Source organism: Nannospalax galili, unplaced genomic scaffold (genome assembly GCF_000622305.1).
Source record: "Nannospalax galili isolate Female #2095 unplaced genomic scaffold, S.galili_v1.0 scaffold232, whole genome shotgun sequence".
NCBI lineage: Eukaryota > Metazoa > Chordata > Mammalia > Rodentia > Spalacidae > Nannospalax > Nannospalax galili.
In genome coordinates this window covers 2,031,437-2,050,404 of record NW_008331488.1, presented here as the reverse complement: position 1 = coordinate 2,050,404, position 18,968 = coordinate 2,031,437, and the positions used below count along the sequence as shown (strand labels likewise).

Genomic DNA, 18,968 nt, shown 5'->3' with positions numbered 1-18,968 from the left:
TAATTTACATAGTATATAAAAATAAATAAGTGATATTTAATATTATTCACATCGTCCTTTAAATTTCATGTTTGTATTTCTTTTATAAATCAAACAATTATATATTAGTTTGTATAGATATATAATGAAAATACATGAGAACGCATGATGAAAACATTTTACTGGGAAATACATGTGATCAAGTAATTATGAATCAGCTGTCTGGAAACTGTCAAGCAATGGATGTAAAACTTTAACATCTGACACTTAAAATCTCTGTAACAAAAAATCAGGACATCCAAATATTCAGAATGTTCATCTGTTTTATACAAACAGTCTCGACAGAGGCATCAAAGAGCACTCAAGCAATTTCTTCTGAAAACATGTAGCCTTTTTCCTTAGACTCTTACAAATCTGAAGAACGCAGGAAAATGAAGAATCTAGGGAAACAGCAGAGATACCATAGACATGTGGACATTTTCCACAGTCCTTCACGTGGAAACACAAAGAAAAGAATGGCATATCCTATACACGCTGAGATTTTTTAGTTGCTTCGTGTTCTGAATTGCAAATTCCGTTAGCACCATAGCATGCAATCTCTCACCATCGGTTAGGATATCAACTTGGATTTTTCCTAGGTCATATATCTTAACACTCATATATCTTAACACAGGATCCAACTGTGTCTCTGGTACTATTTTCACGCATCTTACCTAAGGCGATCTGTAAGCCTATCCATGGTCATTTCTTTTTGATAAGACATAAAATCTACATGTGCAGAGGATGTGTATTAAGTAAACCCTGACTCTCTCTTCTACAGTAGAACAGGACCCTGCTCAGCATAAGCTAGGCTATGATGGAACGCATCTTGCTAGTTCAGGTTTTCTAAAAGGAACTCCTAGCAGGATTACTATGTTACTGAGTGCAGTCCTCAGTAGTAATCCTTGTTTATTCTAATATATCAAACCCAAATATTTATGAGTCTTCAATACTATAAATCACTTGGCTTTGCTGCATCAGTAATCCCACCCTGCATTGTGAGTGTGTTTCCTTTAGAACAATAATCATCACTGCAGACTTTGCACACAGGACTGCATCTGGTTGGGGTACAGTGGCCAGCACAGTGCCTACTGTATAGCAGATAGATTACGTTGGAGAATAAATAACCATGCTATAGTAGAATATGGGAATAAATATGAGATATGCTTTCAATATTTAGTGCATTTTAAGTTTTATTTTAAAAACTGATTTCCAGTGCTGGCAAGATGGCTCAGTGGGTAAACCCACTTCCTACCGAGCCTGTTGACCTGAGAACCTGAATTCAACCCATTACCCACATGGCAGAATGAGAAAACTGATTCGTGCAAGTTTTTCAGAACGCTACACACCCATCATGGTGTATGCACACACATGCACACATGTACACACATAAAAACAAATGATAGATAGACAGATGATAAATAGATATAGCTAGATGATGCTGGATGGATAGGCAGATAGATAGACAGAATGACAGATGATAGATGATTCATAGATACACAGGCAGATAGGTGGATAGGTATGTAGGTAGATGATTGATGACAGATGATTCATAGATAGCTAGATGATAGATGATGATAGAGATAGAAGAGAGATGATGATATAGATGATAGATAGATAGATAGACAGATAGATGATAGATGATAGATGATAGATGATGATAGCTAACTACATAGCTAGATACATAGATATATAGATAGAAGACAGATAAATGAACAATAAATGTTAACAAATTGATTTCCAAACTACTTACTACACTTATTTGGTTTTTTTTTTTTCCAAATTTAAGAAGATGATTCCTGCGGATACCTGTAGTAGGCTTTACAAAGCCGGAGGGGCAGTTTTCTGAAACCAACTCCTCACAGCGCCTTGCTCCCATGCAGCTTTGGGCCTCAAGGCTGACAGGCTCCTAGTCTGAAGCTGGAGTTCCAGGGGAGGCAGCAGACCCCTCTCTGCCATCACCAAACTTGTGACACACAACTGCTTACCTGCCAGCCGTGGACTCGGGTGTGTGCTACTGCTAGCCCACTTCTGAGAGTGCTTGCGTGTCTTGCATTCCACTGTCTTAAGAGATTTGGTATTTTTTTCTGTCTAATCCTAGAAGTATTTTTTAAAATACTTTGAAGGAAAACACTAAGATGAACAGGGGTCAAAGAGCAAACTTTCATTTTTAAAAATAACTTTCTAATTTTTTGTAAGAAAAGGATCTTTAAGGAAAACAACCCATCTTTCTTCTACTTCCCTTGAGTTACCCTTGATCCCAGAATACACTGGAATATATATTATTTGTTTATCAAACATGAATTCATTCCACATATGGAATTAAGAGCAGGCCAAGAAAAGGCATGACTGCATATCTGAGACCGTGGGAAAAGACATAAAAATAAATTAAAACATCTTCCAGTTGTTCTGTTGGTTACGTGTGAGGCCCCACTACACACGCAAGGCAGAAAAGCAGGAGTGGGCGGGCAGGCGCGTGGCCCTCCCTGTGGCACAATAAAGCCCGAAGTTCAAAATAAAAGACTACTTTGGTCACTAACAATCTATTTTTAACTCAAATAATACATATCACTAATTTTTATTCACTGTTCATAATATATAAAAAGAAAAATATGAACATTCTATAATTTTTAAATGGATAACTAGACAACAAATCTTACATTTTTTCTTTTGTGTCTAAATCTTACACTTTTAAGTAGCAATGTTAGTTTCTACCAGAAATAGCTGGAAAATAGCAGTAACTTATGCAAACACTCAGTAAAATTATGAAAACGTCCGTTATTCAACAATTAAATATTTAATAAGTGAAATTAACAATTAAGGAAAACAGCACCAAATGAAGGGATGCACTCACTACGACATAAGATTGGTTCAGTTACTTCAAACTTTGTAAGCATTAAAAGGCAAGGAGTAAAAGTACAATGTGTATACAGATTATGCACAGCACAAGCACACAGTACATTACAAATAAGGGTTAAAGAACAATTCATTCACATTGGCTAATTACAAAAACACAGTAATTCAATTAACAAAAACAAGCTAAGATTCACTTTTCCCTTTTGTTATTACAGTACAAGGTTTCCCACAATATGAAGAAAAGCTAAATGTCTTTTCATAGTTTTTCTAACAACATTTTTAATAATGATGTTACACATCATGCTTTTATTTTCCTTTAAAAAAAAGAAATAGATTTCATGTCATTCATTCACACATATATGTGTATGTGTGTATTTATACACACACTCTCTCAATTTTCTAACTGAATGAGCTGGATCCACTGAAATTAATGTTACCTATGAAAGAATATTAATCTAATCTATTGATAAGAGGTATTCTGAAATTTGACTAATATGCAGTAACACTGAGAGGCAGAAAATATGTATCTGCAAAATTTCAGATCCCCTGAATTCTTTTAATATAAAAGACTGATTAACGAATAAATATTCTTCATATAATAAAAGAACTCCAGGTACTCTAAAGATATATGTCTTCATACATAAAACAAAGCAAATAAATAAATTTGTAAAAATTCTGACATAATTTATTGTAATTTTAAAACTTCACCATTTTCAATTTATCAAAACTATAGCTATACAGTTCACTAGTGCAAAGACTGAATCACTCAATAAACTACTTTTAAAATAGTTGTGTAGTAAACAATGAAGAAGTCTGTAGTTCTCTCTTACTATTTTATAATTTTAGTTTTCACGACCATTTGTTTTTGTAAGGTTGAAGAAGCCATCTGTGCATAGGACTTAATGGAAATTCAGGCTTCTCACTTATGACATATTTTATTCACAAAATGTCACAACACAAATATACTGGAACATAGTACTAGATATTTCAATGCAATATATAAACATATGTGAATACCACTGTGAATACTTTCAGAAGGTTGGTGAACCCTAAAGTGTTTAAAATATAAAATAAAAAATTACATACACCTAAACTAAAGCTGGCTCAAAAACACTGCAGTTCTAGTATTCTGTAACTTTAAATAAATTCCTGTCCTAAACATTTGACACATAATTCTGTTCATTAAATAGAACGGGTATCAGCAAAATGTTGTAAGAAAGGGCCTGATGGGTGTCATGGGCCATACAGCAGCTCCCACCACCAATTAGCTCTGACACTGTGTTACGAAGGCCACAGAAAGTCAGGAACAAATAAGTGTGAATGCACACCAATACGTGTATGCACACAGGTGGTGCACTGGCTCCAGACCAGGGCCTGGCTGTATTGACCCCAGAGACAGGAAATCCACTTCACTGTCACTTGCATTTAGGTACTTTCCAGTGCCTATCCTGAAGCAAGAGACACAGGCAGATGTTTAACAAGACCTCTAGTGAGTGACTTCGTTTCTCTTTCCCTACTTGGGACAAAAATGGATTAATTTTATAAATTTAGTTATAAATAGATCACTGTCTCAGTTCAATTTTTTATCTAAAAGACAAACAGTTGTTCAAGATCTAAAAGGTAAAAGGTGATTAAAACAAACTAATTTCAATACACTTATGTATGAATTCTAACTCTAAGCCAGATATCTGAAAAATATTAGAGAAAATAAACTCCTTGTGAGCAATCCAAATTTATGAGTTCTGTCTATGGCTCAAAAAATATAAAATTAAAATATTTTTAAACCAGAGCAAGTCCATCCACATAGTGGAAAAATGAATATTCATAATAAATTATTATATGTCATTTCTCTATGACATGTCAACAGATTAAAAAAATCATTTTATGTAAGTAAATTTCTTGTGTTTTGAAGATAATATTTTCACATTTCTAAATGAAATAATGAATTTAACAATGAGCAAACAAATTTTAAATAATGTTAACTGGGTTTGGACCCATTACTGGGTAGTGACAGACAAAAGCCACCAACGGTTATAAACTCAAACAAGACACAGCCTTAATTTGCCATTATTACAAGCAAATGACATTAACATTGTGTACACATGTAAGTAGCAAAACATGAATTAGAAGGCAAGCCAAAGGAGCAATAAAGACAAGCATTCCACTGGAATAGTGCTTATTTCAACATTCACATATAAAAATAAATACATATATAAAACCATTGCATATATTATAGTACTTGAAACTGAATTCCTGTCAAAATTATCAACTCTAATAACACATGCCAGGACAGTCAATGGTCTGCTTTAAACAGCAAAAATCAGAAGAGGTGCACCTGCATTTCCACACGTACGAAGAGATTAAGCAAAAGTAACATGGTAGGTGATGAGGACTATCATACCGATTTCCAGGGACCCCGATTCCAGGACACATCATCAGGGCAGGCGTGCGTGTGACACTGAGCCACACTAGGTGGCTTGTGCAGGGGTTCACAGTTGTCATCTTGTGACATTTGGCCACTGGGAAATTGACATATTACAAATCTTGATTTTATTCCTCCTCCACATGTTTGTGAACACTAAAAATAACAGGAAAATGTAAACCTATGTGGCTTCAAAGAGAATATATATTTCTTTCATTCATTCTTTCTTTCTGAGACAGGTGTCATGTAGCCCAGCCTGGACATGAGCTTCCTATGGAACTGAGGATAGTCTTCAAATCTGACCCTCCTGTCTCCGCCTGCTGAATACTGAGATTACAGGCATGTGTCACGTGCAGTTTATGTGGTGCCGGGAAATCAAACCCACAGCTCCACCCATGCGAAGTTAAGAACTCTACCAACTTGGCTATATCCCCAGTCCCTAAGACTTTTATGTTCCTTCATTCAGTGTTTAAACACAATTCAGAATTCTAGAGGTTAAAGTTCATTACTTCTTCCTAATTGCTAACATTTCTCTCTTTCAAAGAAAAAAGCATTTTAGCCCTGAGATATAAAAATTAGCAAAATTTTGAGAATTAGTATAATACTAATAAGATATAAAGTTTCCACATGACACTGTTAAGCAAGGTAAATGCAAAACAAATTGACTAATCAAGGTAGTAGTAATTATATAATGTATGACAGCTAACCAATGGATTACTATGTAACCATGAAAATAGAGCAAATTTTACAAACATGGAGGGTGCTCTCTATATATGAGAACAGACAGCAAAGCAGCGTGTGTAACACGAGTCTGCTTCCGCAGCCCAGAGAACAAAATAGCAGGAAATAGGCCAAATGCTAAAGCTCTCATTCTTTATATTCATATGATTTGAATCTTCAAAATGCGTGCACCTAAACTGAGAAAAAATAGAGCTACTTTAATTTTGGGAAATTAAGTTTGTTTTTTAAAATTAACTTCATTTTCTTTAGTGCCTGGCCAAAAGTATCCCTTTAATCAGAGATTGCCAAATTCCCTGTGAAGAGAATTCAGTGCTAATGTCATTAAGCACAAAGCGTCACTGAGTATTTCTCCACCCAAAGCAGTGTACAAATTTGTTTCTTAATATTTTCCATTCAAAATCTGGGTGGCATTAACAGTCAACGTGGCCCTTTCAGAAATCATCTTTGTATTTTCAGTGCCTTTGAGTGCTTGGACATCAAGAATATGCTTAATAATTTATAGCTAATTGGTTTTAAGGAAAAGATTTGTCAAATGAATGACTTGGAGTAGGAAAAAGCACGGTACAAAGATCAACCTTGTTCTCTTATGTTTATATCAATCTAATGTTCTAAGATATTTAAATGATCACGTACCCATTTTCAGAAAGCTGGTTGTGTGCCCACATACTAGCCAGCATATCAGGTTTTGGTAAATAATCTGGAGTATAAGCTTTCTATCACAAATGAAACAATTTCACAAAAGAGAAGTTCTACCAGAAGGATTTTTAAGAATCTGTTTTCAAGGCGGGCATGATGGTGGCACACATCTTTAATCCCAGCACTTGGCTCTGTGAGGTCAAGGCCAGCCTGGTCTACACACTGAGTTCCAGGTCAGCTGGGGCTACAGGGAGACCCTGTCTCAAAAAAAAAAAAAAAAAAAATGTGCTTCCATACAGCATGGTGAAGTCAGATCCACCAACAGCGTCCAGCAGCAGGAGGCACTGCAATTTGTCATCAAGTGCACCAGGGGATCCAGGACTTACTTCTCCCCAGCTCCCGTAGCTCCAGCGTGGACAGGGTCCTGGATTGCAGTGCTTGGACTCAGGGGGCCTGGAGGCAGCACTGCAGCGAGTGGCACTTCGCCCGTCCTCATCCTGGCAGACCACAACCCTGCGCTGAAGACCTCCTGCACAGCTGCTAGAGCACTGGTGGGGACAGAACAGAAGCAGGCTCTGTACACACCACACAGAGAAAAAGAATCGCTGACTCGACCGATCAACAGCAAAGCCAACAGTGAAACCTCCCTCCCTGGCCTCACAACTTAAACCAAGAAAATCTGTCAAAACACTTGAATTTTATGAGGACTTGATTAGAATTTGTTGATGAAAACTGTGCATGGCAGCCCATGCCTTTGATCCCAGCACTGGGGAGGAGACAGAAGCAGGCAGATCTCTGTGAGGTCAATCTAATCTGCATAGAGAGCTCCAGGCCAGCCAGGGCTTGATTGAAAAGGAATCATGAACAGGTAAGTCTTTAAAATTTGCATCAGAAAATGATGCTTCACTTTCAAAATGGATGGTAACTAAAAAGGAATTAAACATTGGGAAGGAACTACAAACACTGTTGCTACATTTACCCTGCCTGTTGGTCTCTAAATGAGCGGAGGTCCCATCCCTCAGTGCCTCCAGACTTCGCAGCAGCCCAAGCCCCGCTCTACTATCAAGTCTTTGTTTCCTGCTGTTTCTTTTCTTTTTCCCAAACATTTGGAGTCCTCCCTCTGAGAGGGTTTTCTTTTGTTTTTATGATAATGAACTCTAATCAAATTTTTTTAAGTGCATTCCTCCATAAGCAGGTCACATTAGTGGGTACACTGGGAATTTATAATCTGCATCAAAAATGTTTAATCCTTTTAAGAGGAAAGCTATTGGTCATTAGATAAATTTCACATTAAAAGCATTTGATGTGCACATATCTCAGAAAGGACTGTAATGGAACAAAGTTACAGAATTAATATAACTCAATAAAGACAGCTTACTGCTCCCCAAGGACCTGTTCTCCACTGGTTTCCTCCTAGTGACAGACGGACCCCCTGATTCTCTTCTGGCTTGTCAGTTAATGGAGTGTTTCTGCCTGGCAAGTGGCTCGGGTGCGCAGGGGAGTTAGGAGAGAGGCTGTAGGAGGATGGGCAGGTGGCCAAGTGACATTCTTGCTCTATCACAGGCCGAACTTGAGGGTCACAGTAATTCTCATCAATTGGCTGGTGGTGGTTGATGCATAAAACTTGTCGAGTGGTTTTCCCATGTCCACAGGAAGCTGAGCACTGATTGGAAAGTTTGCCAACATTTATAATCCAATATACTACACTCATTCTGTCTTAATATAGAATATTACATTTACATTTTTCAGTTCCTACTTTTTCGTAATACTTACAGGTGACCAATTCCCTGCTCGCCATTCTCCACAAGGGCTGAAGCAGACAGATACTTGAGCAGGTCGGGGTGAGTGGGCACAGTACGATTGGTCTACCGCTCCATCATGCACATCGCGACAGCTTACATAACGGGCTTGACTGCCTCTTCCACAAGACACAGAGCACTTAAAAAAAAATCAAACAGCACTCAGCTGCACACGGTACCTCCCCTACTTTGATTAATTATAGTTGTTATGTTTCTAAATACCAAGTTTCCTTAGAAAACTTAAGTTATAAGTAATGTCACCTGGCATAATTTGAGTCAAATACAGATGAGAATAAAATTTTCCACTGTAGACTATCATTTCACAAGTCAGATCTAATAATTTGAATGAACATAATGATTTAAAAGAATGTTCACTTATATATCAAAATTGAATGTCCTAAAAATGGTATGTATAAGATCATCTTACAATGTCACTAAAAACAACCCTGAAAGACTCAGTAGTGGAAAGTGTGTATGAGTCCATAATTTAAAGTATAAGATAAAAGCAACAGTTTATTCCAAATACATTAAAGCGTTCAGTTCAGAAAACCAGCAGAAGACTGTCTACAGTTGAGACGGAAGTTGTTAAATGCCTGATTTCACATCTGTTTCCCATAACAACATGGGACATAAGTCTAATTATCCTCATTTTATAGATTAGAAAATAGATCCTGAAGACTTAAATTTCCTGCACAGAGACAAGGCTCTTGAAAAGGGCAGCCATAAGCTGGTCATTAAATGACCCACCTGGAAGCCCTACATCTTCCATAGCACCAAACCTCCTGACAACAGATGCACAGTTAACTTGGCAACTCTGAAGCAACAGTTTTATAAATATGCAAAAGCTCCACAGTAGAAATGCTGTGTCTCTTAAGTCAGTTCACTTACTGGGGTCCAGGATCCATGGCGCCAGTGTGCTACTTTTCCCAAGGGAACAGCTGGTGAGGCAGTGGCCCCAACTAGGCAAGGTGCAACGCTGCAGTCCTGTTCAAGAGAAATGCATCTGACTGAATACCATTTACCTACGCACTCGGATTTATGTTCAATCATTTACTTTATCTTCTTTTTACCTATCTAATCAACAATACTGCACACCAAACTGTAGAAAGATGAGCTAAAGGTTTTCACTTTCAAAAGTGCAAAGTCCCAGCAGGTGTCGGTGCTGGATAGTTAAGATCTTAATGCTTACCTCTCATTTTATCTGACCGCTGAAAGGCAAAACCCTTCAAAACCAGCACTAAAATGGGACGTTCTGAAGGAACACAGAGCTGTACCTCCTAAGGCACAGCTCTCCCCGAGTCTGTGGGCTTCATAATCACAAACGGCATCCGTGTACTATCCAAGTTAAATGAGCATTGCAACGGCAGAGTCATCATTTCATGGTACGAACAAGGGAGGCAAAACCACTAATGATAAATTCTGTATCTCACAAAGGTTTTTAAGACATAGAAGCTTAAGAAGAAAAATGCATATAAAAATAATTTGTGTAGATCAGTAACCCTTCTGTCTGCAAATACTTCTGTTTATCCACAAAGAGGTTTCCTTTACCTGCCTGTCACTTGGGCGGGTGGATCCCTGGCATTCCCTGTCATCCAGCACGGCACCAAAAAGCTCGCTGACACACTTGACCACACGCATCTGATACCCATGTCCACAAGTGGCTGTGCACTGAGAGGAAAAAGGCAGACACCAAAACCATGGCTTTTCAAGATTAACACAGTCTCACTTTCTTAATGAAAATGTAGCTAACAATGTACTTTCAGGAACTCTTTTTACTAGACCTTAATGCCAGATGTGAGACCTATAATTAATAAATTCAATCAACTGTCCTAGAAATAGTGCCTATAAAATACTTTGAAAATTGATCCTATCAACAGTTTAATTCATTATGAAGCTATTAGCATTAACTACTAACTTCTTAAGTTAAAGACAGGGAATTTACTTTCCTTACAATGACATGTCACAAGCAGGTACTTCAACATGATTTACTGTTATCATCACTGCATACTCATTCAAGTATATAGTGTCAGTATTACTGAAATAGTGCAGTTAACAAACGTACTATGATTAGTGTATCTTTTAAAGTTGTCTTTTTTATAATTTTTCATTATATCCTATTTATTCTTGGGGAGAATATGTATCATGGCACATGAGCAAGTCAGAAGAAAACTTAGAGTTGGTCGTCTCCTTCCACCTTGTGGGTTTAGGGTGATCAAATTCAGTTTTTCAGGCTTGGCAGCAAAATATGACAGCTAAACCATCTCACCACTCCAAACTAAGACAATTTTTAAACGTTGTTTGATTTTTAAGTGTTTTTTATTCTTATTGAACTTTTGCGGTTTTCATATAATATACTTTGATCCCTTCTCCTATCCATACCTCCCCTGCACTGCCCTTCCCCAATTTAACATATTTGTGTCCCCAAATGTCCTTCCATGTGGGTCCATCCACTGGGCCCACCAAGAGGCCCATCCCTGTGTTTCTCTCTCCCAGTAGTCATGCCTAAAGCTATCATGTAAAAGTATTCATTAAAGACCTGCTCTTCTGGTGGCAGACAATACAAAATTCTGACTGATACATGCATGCCATCTAATATGTTAAGTAAACCTGTGGCAGTGTGTGCTGAAGAATGAGAAGGGCCTTCTGTCAACCGTGGCCTCCTCCATGGGAGCTGAACTCGCCCCTTCACCTGGCTCACCCCAGGGATTCCTGGTTGTCTGTCTGGCGAGACTCAAATGCAGTAAAGGGAGCCATGCAAGCACAGATCGTGAGCACATTTATACTCTGTTAAAGTGATAAAAGCAAAAGTTTTCAGCATTTTGGTTAAAATAAATTCAAAAGCAAAGCTGAAATATTACCCACAGCAATGTCAAAGTCTCACTAATAAGGGTTTACATTTCAGAAATGCATCTATTAAAAGTCGGTTTACTTATTATTATTACTGTGTGAGTGTGGGCATACATATGTTATGGCATGCATGTGGAGGTCAGAGGAAAACGGTGTGGCATCATCTTTCTCCTTCTACCTTTATATAGGTTCCAGGGATCCAAATTCTGGTGAAGAGACTTGCAGCAAGAGCCTTTATCCACTGAACTATCTCACCAGCCCCTACAAATGTATTTCTCATAATAAACCAACCTATATTTCACTGAATCCACTATGGAGGAAATGATCACAGCTTTTCTGTTCTTTAAACATGTGCCAGACTAGAGACACCCTCATCACATACTCACAGAACCCCAGGGTCCTACGTGCCAAGAAGTACACAAGCGAAGCTCACAGGGTCTCAGAGACTCGGGCTTGGTACTCTCATTACAGAAGCCATCACTCAACTGATCATCATTCAGCCGACACCAAACCTGCCTCTGCTGGGCTCCTTTTCCACATGTAACAGGACACTGAGAAGGTAACACAGACCCGTTACAAAGCGATGCAGTGGTCTATTTGCAAGTTAAGCAGCTGGAATATTATTTCTGAGTGTTCCCCTACTCTGTAGGTATTCACTGGGTAAAACCAGCCACCCCAAACTTCTGCCACCCAAGTCTCATTAAAATACTCATTTCTTCTACATTCAAAACTAACCTTTGAAGACGTGTATACCCCAGGATGCTTTGGTACCACCACTGACTTTTATAACGGTTATAGACTAAGTATCAGTAAATGTTACTACTAGCCTGATCATTTTCAGTAATTTAAGGACTAGCGGTTTTCAAATTTATACCGAGCCTCGTGTGTTTCACGTTACCTCACTCCACTCACTCGTAGCCCAACTGGGACAAGAAAACCTGTTGCAGTTCTCAAGTATCACCCGAGGAAGCGCTTGGCATTCTCTTTCAGCAAGTCGGTGGCCAAAATTATTTATACAGTAAGACTCCCGAGTCCTTTCCCCTCCTCCGCAACTCCTGGAACACTGATTTAAAAACCGAATAAATCCAGTGACTTTTCAAAGTAGAAAAAAAAAAAATCCAAATTTCTTTTTCAAATTACATGTATTATGTGGTGAGTGTTGTTTGTGTGTGTGTGTGTTTGAGGGAGAGAGAGAGAGAGAGAGAGAGAGAGAGAGAGAGAGAGAGAGAGCAGGTGCCTGCAGAGGCCACAGGCATTGGAATTTCCCTTGGAGTTAGAGGAGGTTATAATCAAGCTTGGGTCCTCTGCATAAGCAGTACACACTCTTAACCACCGAGCCATCTCTCCAGTTACCTCCATTTTTTTTCTAACAAAAACATATATACTTTAGAGAATAAGAATTTAATTAGTGAAGAGGAGCAATTTTTCTTTAATGATAATTTTAATTGTACCTGGGACCACTCTGAATAATGCCACCTGGTTATGACACAGTCACCATGACATAGTTCTCGAGTAGGAGGTTTGAGTTGGTCACCACAATACTGGTCCTCTACTGGAACAGCCTGTCCTTTATGAATGGAATATTTCATGCAGTGGACGTCCAGGGACCTATATCCTGGACCACAGTTTGATGAGCATTCACTTTTGCCAGTAATGTGCCACCTAGAGAAAAGATGATCACATGTGGGAGCTGTGCTTACAAACAGGAATTTAACACAGATTCAGAGGCTCGGACATATGATTAACTTTTTTAAAATTGTAACAGGTGATAGATAATCCACCTGAAATTATTTGACACATCAGTGAATTAGGGATAAAAAGTTCTTAGATTGGAAAATGAGGCCCAAAATGACTGGGTTCCAATGGTTTAAGTGTGTGTGTGTGTGTGTGTGTGTGTGTGTGTCTGTGTGTCTGTGTGTCTGTGTGTCTGTGTGTGTTTATGTGTGTGTGGTCTATCTTCCAAATGAAATCCTTTTTCTAAAATATATAAAAATAACACTCTGCCTATTGATCTCCTGCTAACGTTTAGTAGCAACTTTAGAGGTGCGCCATGAAACTACAAGTTCCACTAAAAAACCTTTGAAAACATCTGCTCTTGATCAAGATTAGCAATTACTCAGTGGCTGACTTAAGACTCCACTGAATATACCTGACTTTTCCTATACAATTCCCCTATCATACTCTGATATAGGAACAAGTGGTCTCCCCGAACCTGACTATACCAGTTAAGATGAAGCCTTTGAAAGCAGGAAAAATGGTTTTTTTGTGAAGCATATCACACTTTCTAATTAATTAATGTATTCTCTCTCTAAACATGTTTGTGAAAAACTATTTTTCATTAAGTAAAAACGCTAATTTTAATCAAGCTGTCCAATTATAGCCTATCAATGTAGCACCCAACATAAGCGCACCAGTACAAGGAAGACTGGGGCTCGAAATTCATTTCCCTGAAGGATTTCGCTGTGCTCCCAGTATCTTCAGTAGGCATTTCTACACTAGCCTTTTGTCATGTGCCTTCAGACACATCACAGTGCTTTTCAATTCCCTCCTTCATGAGTGAAAGAGAAGTGTTGGTTATCTCCGAATATCAAATGTCACCTGCTACAACGCAAAGTTTTTAATTGAAAGACAGTTATTGGTTTTTACCATCTATTAGTCTATTAAGCAATCACACACACACACACATGAACTAAGGAATTTAGAATTTGGGGTAGAAGTGTCAATTCCCCCCTTTATAATTGCCTAGGAATAGTAATGAATCAAATTATAATGTATCAGGGAAATTAGTTTATGCATTTTCTAATTCTCAAACATTCCATGTTCACTGGTTCCTAATTTCAGTGGGATTACAGAATCATGCTACAAGGATCCATTTTTTCAAATATCTGAATCATGGCTTTTCAGAATTACCTGGGATTTTTCTTTTCAGACTGAATTGCTTCCATATTGCACACAGAAAGTTAAGACCACATACTGGTATTTAGTCATTGCCATGAATAAATAAAAAGTCGAATAAATTACTAAGCATCATCACAAATTAGTGAGTCTGGAATGTTGTAAACGTTAGGGACAGATTCATGCCTGCTGTGTGTCTGGCACTGAGCTCAATGGCTCATGTCTTATCAACAATTGGCTCAGCTTCAGGAAACACTGGTCACATCATGGATTACTTCTCTTTTACCTTAGTTCACAGTCGGTATTGCACCTCTCAGTCACAAACAAGGGTAGTGGTAAGTGGTCACAACTTTGATCAGACACAACCATATGGTCACTCTTACGTATGCAGGCAATTTTTCTTCTATGAAGACCTTGAACAAAGTCAGATAAAAATGTAAAATTAAAGGAAAATTTACATAAGCAAGTACTTCATAATTATAATAATTAGCATAAATGATTAAGCTAGGAAGGCAGAAAATGTATCACATACATGATACGCTAGTGCGATAGTCTGGTCAGGAACTACTTTTTATAAAAAGCTTAGTCCTCAGTGATTGGGAGTTTGCTTAGTAAAAGGAAGGTGAGCTTGGTGTGGAGTAGAGAAAAATTATCTCCGTGACAGGGAGGTTGTTAGGAAGCTGAGGGCTGGGGGCCGGTGTGATGCTGGGTGACCACTAGACACCGTTCCACACAGTTTCCTTCCCCATCTCTCCTACTATACCGTCACAGTAGGCTGTGTCATCTAGAGGGATGTGACCTATGACAGTTTCAACCAGCTCTATTCCTCCCTCTGCCTGCAGAACAGCACTGGCCAGATAGTGCTGACACCATGAATGGAAAAAGCACTGACAGACAACTCAAAGGTCGGTAGTCACAGGCTGTCGGGGACAGAACAGAAGGTGAAGCACGCGGGGCTGTCAGGACGGTGACCCTCCTCTGTTTGGCATGGCATTGTGGAAACATGCCAACATTCGTTTGTCAAAACCCATGGAACAAACGCTAATATAAACTGCAGACTTCAGCTGCCCATAATGCTTCAATCGCAGGTCAACTAATGCAAATGTTAGTATTAGAATGGGGGGGACAGAAGTGGAGGTGGAGGACCAGGAGGGAAAGAAAAAGGAGGACTAGCATTTCCTGTATTTCCTGTTAATTTTCTGATAAACCTAAAGTTGCTCTAAAAAATAAAGTCCCCATTTATTTTTCAAATGGCATGGACAGAGATCTTAGTTTACACAGGGCAGGCCATAGCAGTGAACATGGTCTGATCAATAAATGACCTTTATTTTATTCTGTGGTGATGCAGCAGCTATTTCTTTGCAACTTAGCCACAGTCAGAGCGAAGTAGGAGCAGTTTTCTCCAAGCCTGGCCCACTCTGAATCTACACCTTCTTCAACGAGGAGACGGTGAGCAGTTTAAGCAGTCGGTGACATGATCAAATTTGTTTGTCAGTGCTCAACTTTGTACTTACGGTTAACTAAACACAAACATATGTTTATCTCTGATCGATCTTAAACCCTCTTTAACTAGATATAACAGTTTTGAAAAGGTATATATGTAAATGAATGAAAGAAAAAAAAAACAAAACAAAACAGGAAGACGAACTTTTGAAGATAAAAAGTGAATAGTAAAACTACTTAATTAACAAAGTCAACGAAGATGAAACCCGGTCTTCCGGAGACAGAGAGTAGGAAATAAATCATTCGTGACACAGAATCCAAGAAAGGCCCAGGAATCAAAGACACCAGATGCCTTGGAAAGGGCAACTTTGTGAGGGTAGGTCTGAACAAATGACGTGATACAGAGTGTATCTGAAGGAACTACTATCCTTCCAGCCAACAGGACCAGACTGTGAGCCATGATACAATTTTACATTTCTTACAGTCATATTAAATGTAAAATGATACAATGAGTATACAAAACTTGATTATTTAAAAATAGTAATATAAAAATTACTGATAATATATTTTACTCTCTTTTATCCAGGGGGTCATTCACTTGCAGAGCACATTAAAATATGCTGGTCACATGTGGCTGGTGGCTACCATATTTTACAGCCCAACTCTACCAATGAGAACCTGCAGACACATGAAAGATGGGCAAACGGGACTGAAACAGGGTGACTAAGTACTTAGTTCTCACACAGTGATGACACCCCAGTCCACTGGACTCTCCATGCTCTCTGGCCCCAGGAGGATACTTCTATTTCCCCTAACTCCACCATGACCATTAGAGGATGGAAGAGTTCCTGTCTTGGGGGACTATTTAACCCCCAAAAGAAAGATCAATGGACATTAGCATCTGCTCCGCAATGTTTCTGTCTGAACCACTTTCAATCAGTATTTTAGCATTTCTTAAATATGAATAAACAGCAAAATGTCAGCAGACATTTTAGGAAGTCTCTAACAGATGAGAGACGAAAAGAAGCAAAGCCCAATAGAATGAAAGAGGATGAAACGGGTATGAGGGAGCAGAACAGATCGAGAGGGTGAGGCAGTCCCTGGAGGTGTGAGGGAAGTGTCACAGCCATGAAAGAAGAGCACAGTGCCTACTTCACTGTGTCATGTGTATTTTGCCTGCATGTATTAAATGCACCACATGTGAGCAACGCCTGCAGAGTAGAGAAGAGCGTGTCAGATCCCCTGGAACTGGAGTTATGGATGGTTGTCAGCTGCCCTGTGGGTGCTGGGAACCAAACCCTGGTCCTCTGCAAGAGCGGCCAGTGCTCTTAACCGCTGAGTCTTCTCTCCAGCCCCAGAAAACACAATGCTAAGGAACATTAATGAAACAACAGGGTTGACGAGAACTAAGAAAAGGGGCTCCATTAAGGAGCTTGAGCTTTGGGGCTGGAGATGGCTCAGTGGTTAACAGCACTGGCTGCTCTTGCAGAGGACGTGGGTTCAGTTCCCAGCACCCACATGGTGTCTAACAACCATCCAAAACTCCAGTTTCAGGGGATCTGATGCCCTCTTCTGACCTCTGTGGGCACTGCATGACATGGGTGCAATTATATACCATGTAGGCAATACACTCATACATAATTAAAAAAAAAATAGACTGAACTTTCAAATAATATAAATTTTAGAAAGACAAAGAGAAAAATTAGTTTGAGAAAATGATTAAAAATGTCCAATAACTGGGGAGGGCTGGGGGGGAGGACTGGACAGGGAGAGAGAGGAGAGAGAAACAATGCCTAGCTAGTGTAACAAAAACAGAGAAAATTGTATTAGTCCAAAAAACTTACTGAAAAATTACACACACAATATCTCTACACAAGCCCATGTGTACAGCTGAAGGCTGTATAACAAGAAACAGTGCCAGGCAGGAGAAATCTCCCTTTGTGTTGTTGGCCAGGGTGGTCCAAGAGACTTCCAAAATTTTACAGGCTATTGCCACAGCACTTGATTTCCTCCCAGAACTTGAAGGTAAGACTCTACTACTGAAGATAGGATAAACTTCGGAAACAGGTCTTGGAGCAAGGGGGCTGGAACTGACCTGGAAGCTCCTCCCTGAAGGCTGGCTCTCATAGTTATAGAGAGCACTATGCAAGCTGCTAAGGGAGAACATCAATCCATGAATGGTCCAACTCCAGCTTTAAGGCCTAATAACCACAACAATGACTGGCACAGCAAACTATATTGGGGAAGTAGTGGCACTTTTATCTTGGGGGTAATCAACAGTTACCTAACTAGACTTAAAGCCCACTCAATGGGAGGAAAGTCATGTGTGGTACTGTAAACCTAGCCAAATATACATGACAGGAGAGGTCAGAGATCTTAGAGAAAACCTAAGGGCTGTCACATCCCTAGACAGATATAATTTCTTACTATACGCTAAATATGGATCCTTATATTTACAGACAAGTATCCTAGTCACCACTCATTAAAGAAGCTTCTTTTGCAACAGATGGAGACTATTACAAAGATCCATAACTGGTCACACACATAGATTATCTTTGAATTGTCCAATCCTAAGTGACACATCTACAATGCAACTTCCACACCTAAGGCTCACAGAACAGAGTGGACCGAGGGGTAGAAAGAATATGAATGCATCTTTTAACTCTCATCAATGAAACACAAAAGGTCACAAATGGCCCAAAGCATCGAGAATAAGAATCTGCAGAGTGTGGGTCCTTGGACAGGACTCCTATATGGGCTCAGGGACCACTGTGAAAGAGGGGGAAGAAAGATTGTGAGAGGCAGGGAAGAGGTGCAGGACCGTATGGAAGCAGTCTTACAAACCACTGTGCTCATATGAACATACAGCAACGGTGTCAGTATGCACAAGACCCACGCAAACTTAAGCAGACAAAAACCCAGCACAGAACTGTGGACATGGGCAGCAGACTCCAATCTTAGCTGAAGAACTACTGGCAGCTGGTTACTGCTGGGTGAGGAAGAGCTGAGCTTCCTGAAGAGTGGGTCTCGAGATGGGCTGACTAGGCCTCAGAGAATGAGCTTGCACTGAGGAACATTTTCGGACACTAACTTGGCATGATAGGCCTTAACACAAATGAGAGAATGCACGCAATTCAGTGAGTAGAAACTATGGGAGGGGGTAGATGGGGAAGTGGATCTAAAGATGATTAAAATGTTCTGTAGGAAATACACATAATTCAATATAATTTTACAAAAAAATCTGTTTTCAAACCGGATTGTCATAATTATGCAGGAAAACAGACAAGAACGAATACCAGTATGAAGTACAC

The 18,968-nt window shown here is 39.2% G+C and overlaps 1 protein-coding gene across 3 annotated transcripts in view; it reads right to left on the bottom strand.

Annotated features, from left to right (window-relative positions):
* Positions 1-18,968, bottom strand: part of Adamts20 (ADAM metallopeptidase with thrombospondin type 1 motif 20) — a 158,875-nt gene that overhangs the window by 58,341 nt on the left and 81,566 nt on the right. For all 3 annotated transcript variants that reach the window (XM_008826600.2, XM_029560348.1, XM_029560360.1), the window contains exons 19-28: positions 14,501-14,627; positions 12,771-12,981; positions 12,218-12,382; positions 11,706-11,870; positions 10,021-10,140; positions 9,361-9,456; positions 8,447-8,611; positions 8,052-8,336; positions 7,060-7,221; positions 5,276-5,452 (exon numbers count right to left, since the gene is read on the bottom strand). In XM_008826600.2, the coding sequence (XP_008824822.1) occupies positions 5,276-5,452; positions 7,060-7,221; positions 8,052-8,336; positions 8,447-8,611; positions 9,361-9,456; positions 10,021-10,140; positions 11,706-11,870; positions 12,218-12,382; positions 12,771-12,981; positions 14,501-14,627 (1,673 nt within the window). The remainder of the gene's footprint in view (positions 1-5,275; positions 5,453-7,059; positions 7,222-8,051; positions 8,337-8,446; positions 8,612-9,360; positions 9,457-10,020; positions 10,141-11,705; positions 11,871-12,217; positions 12,383-12,770; positions 12,982-14,500; positions 14,628-18,968) is intronic.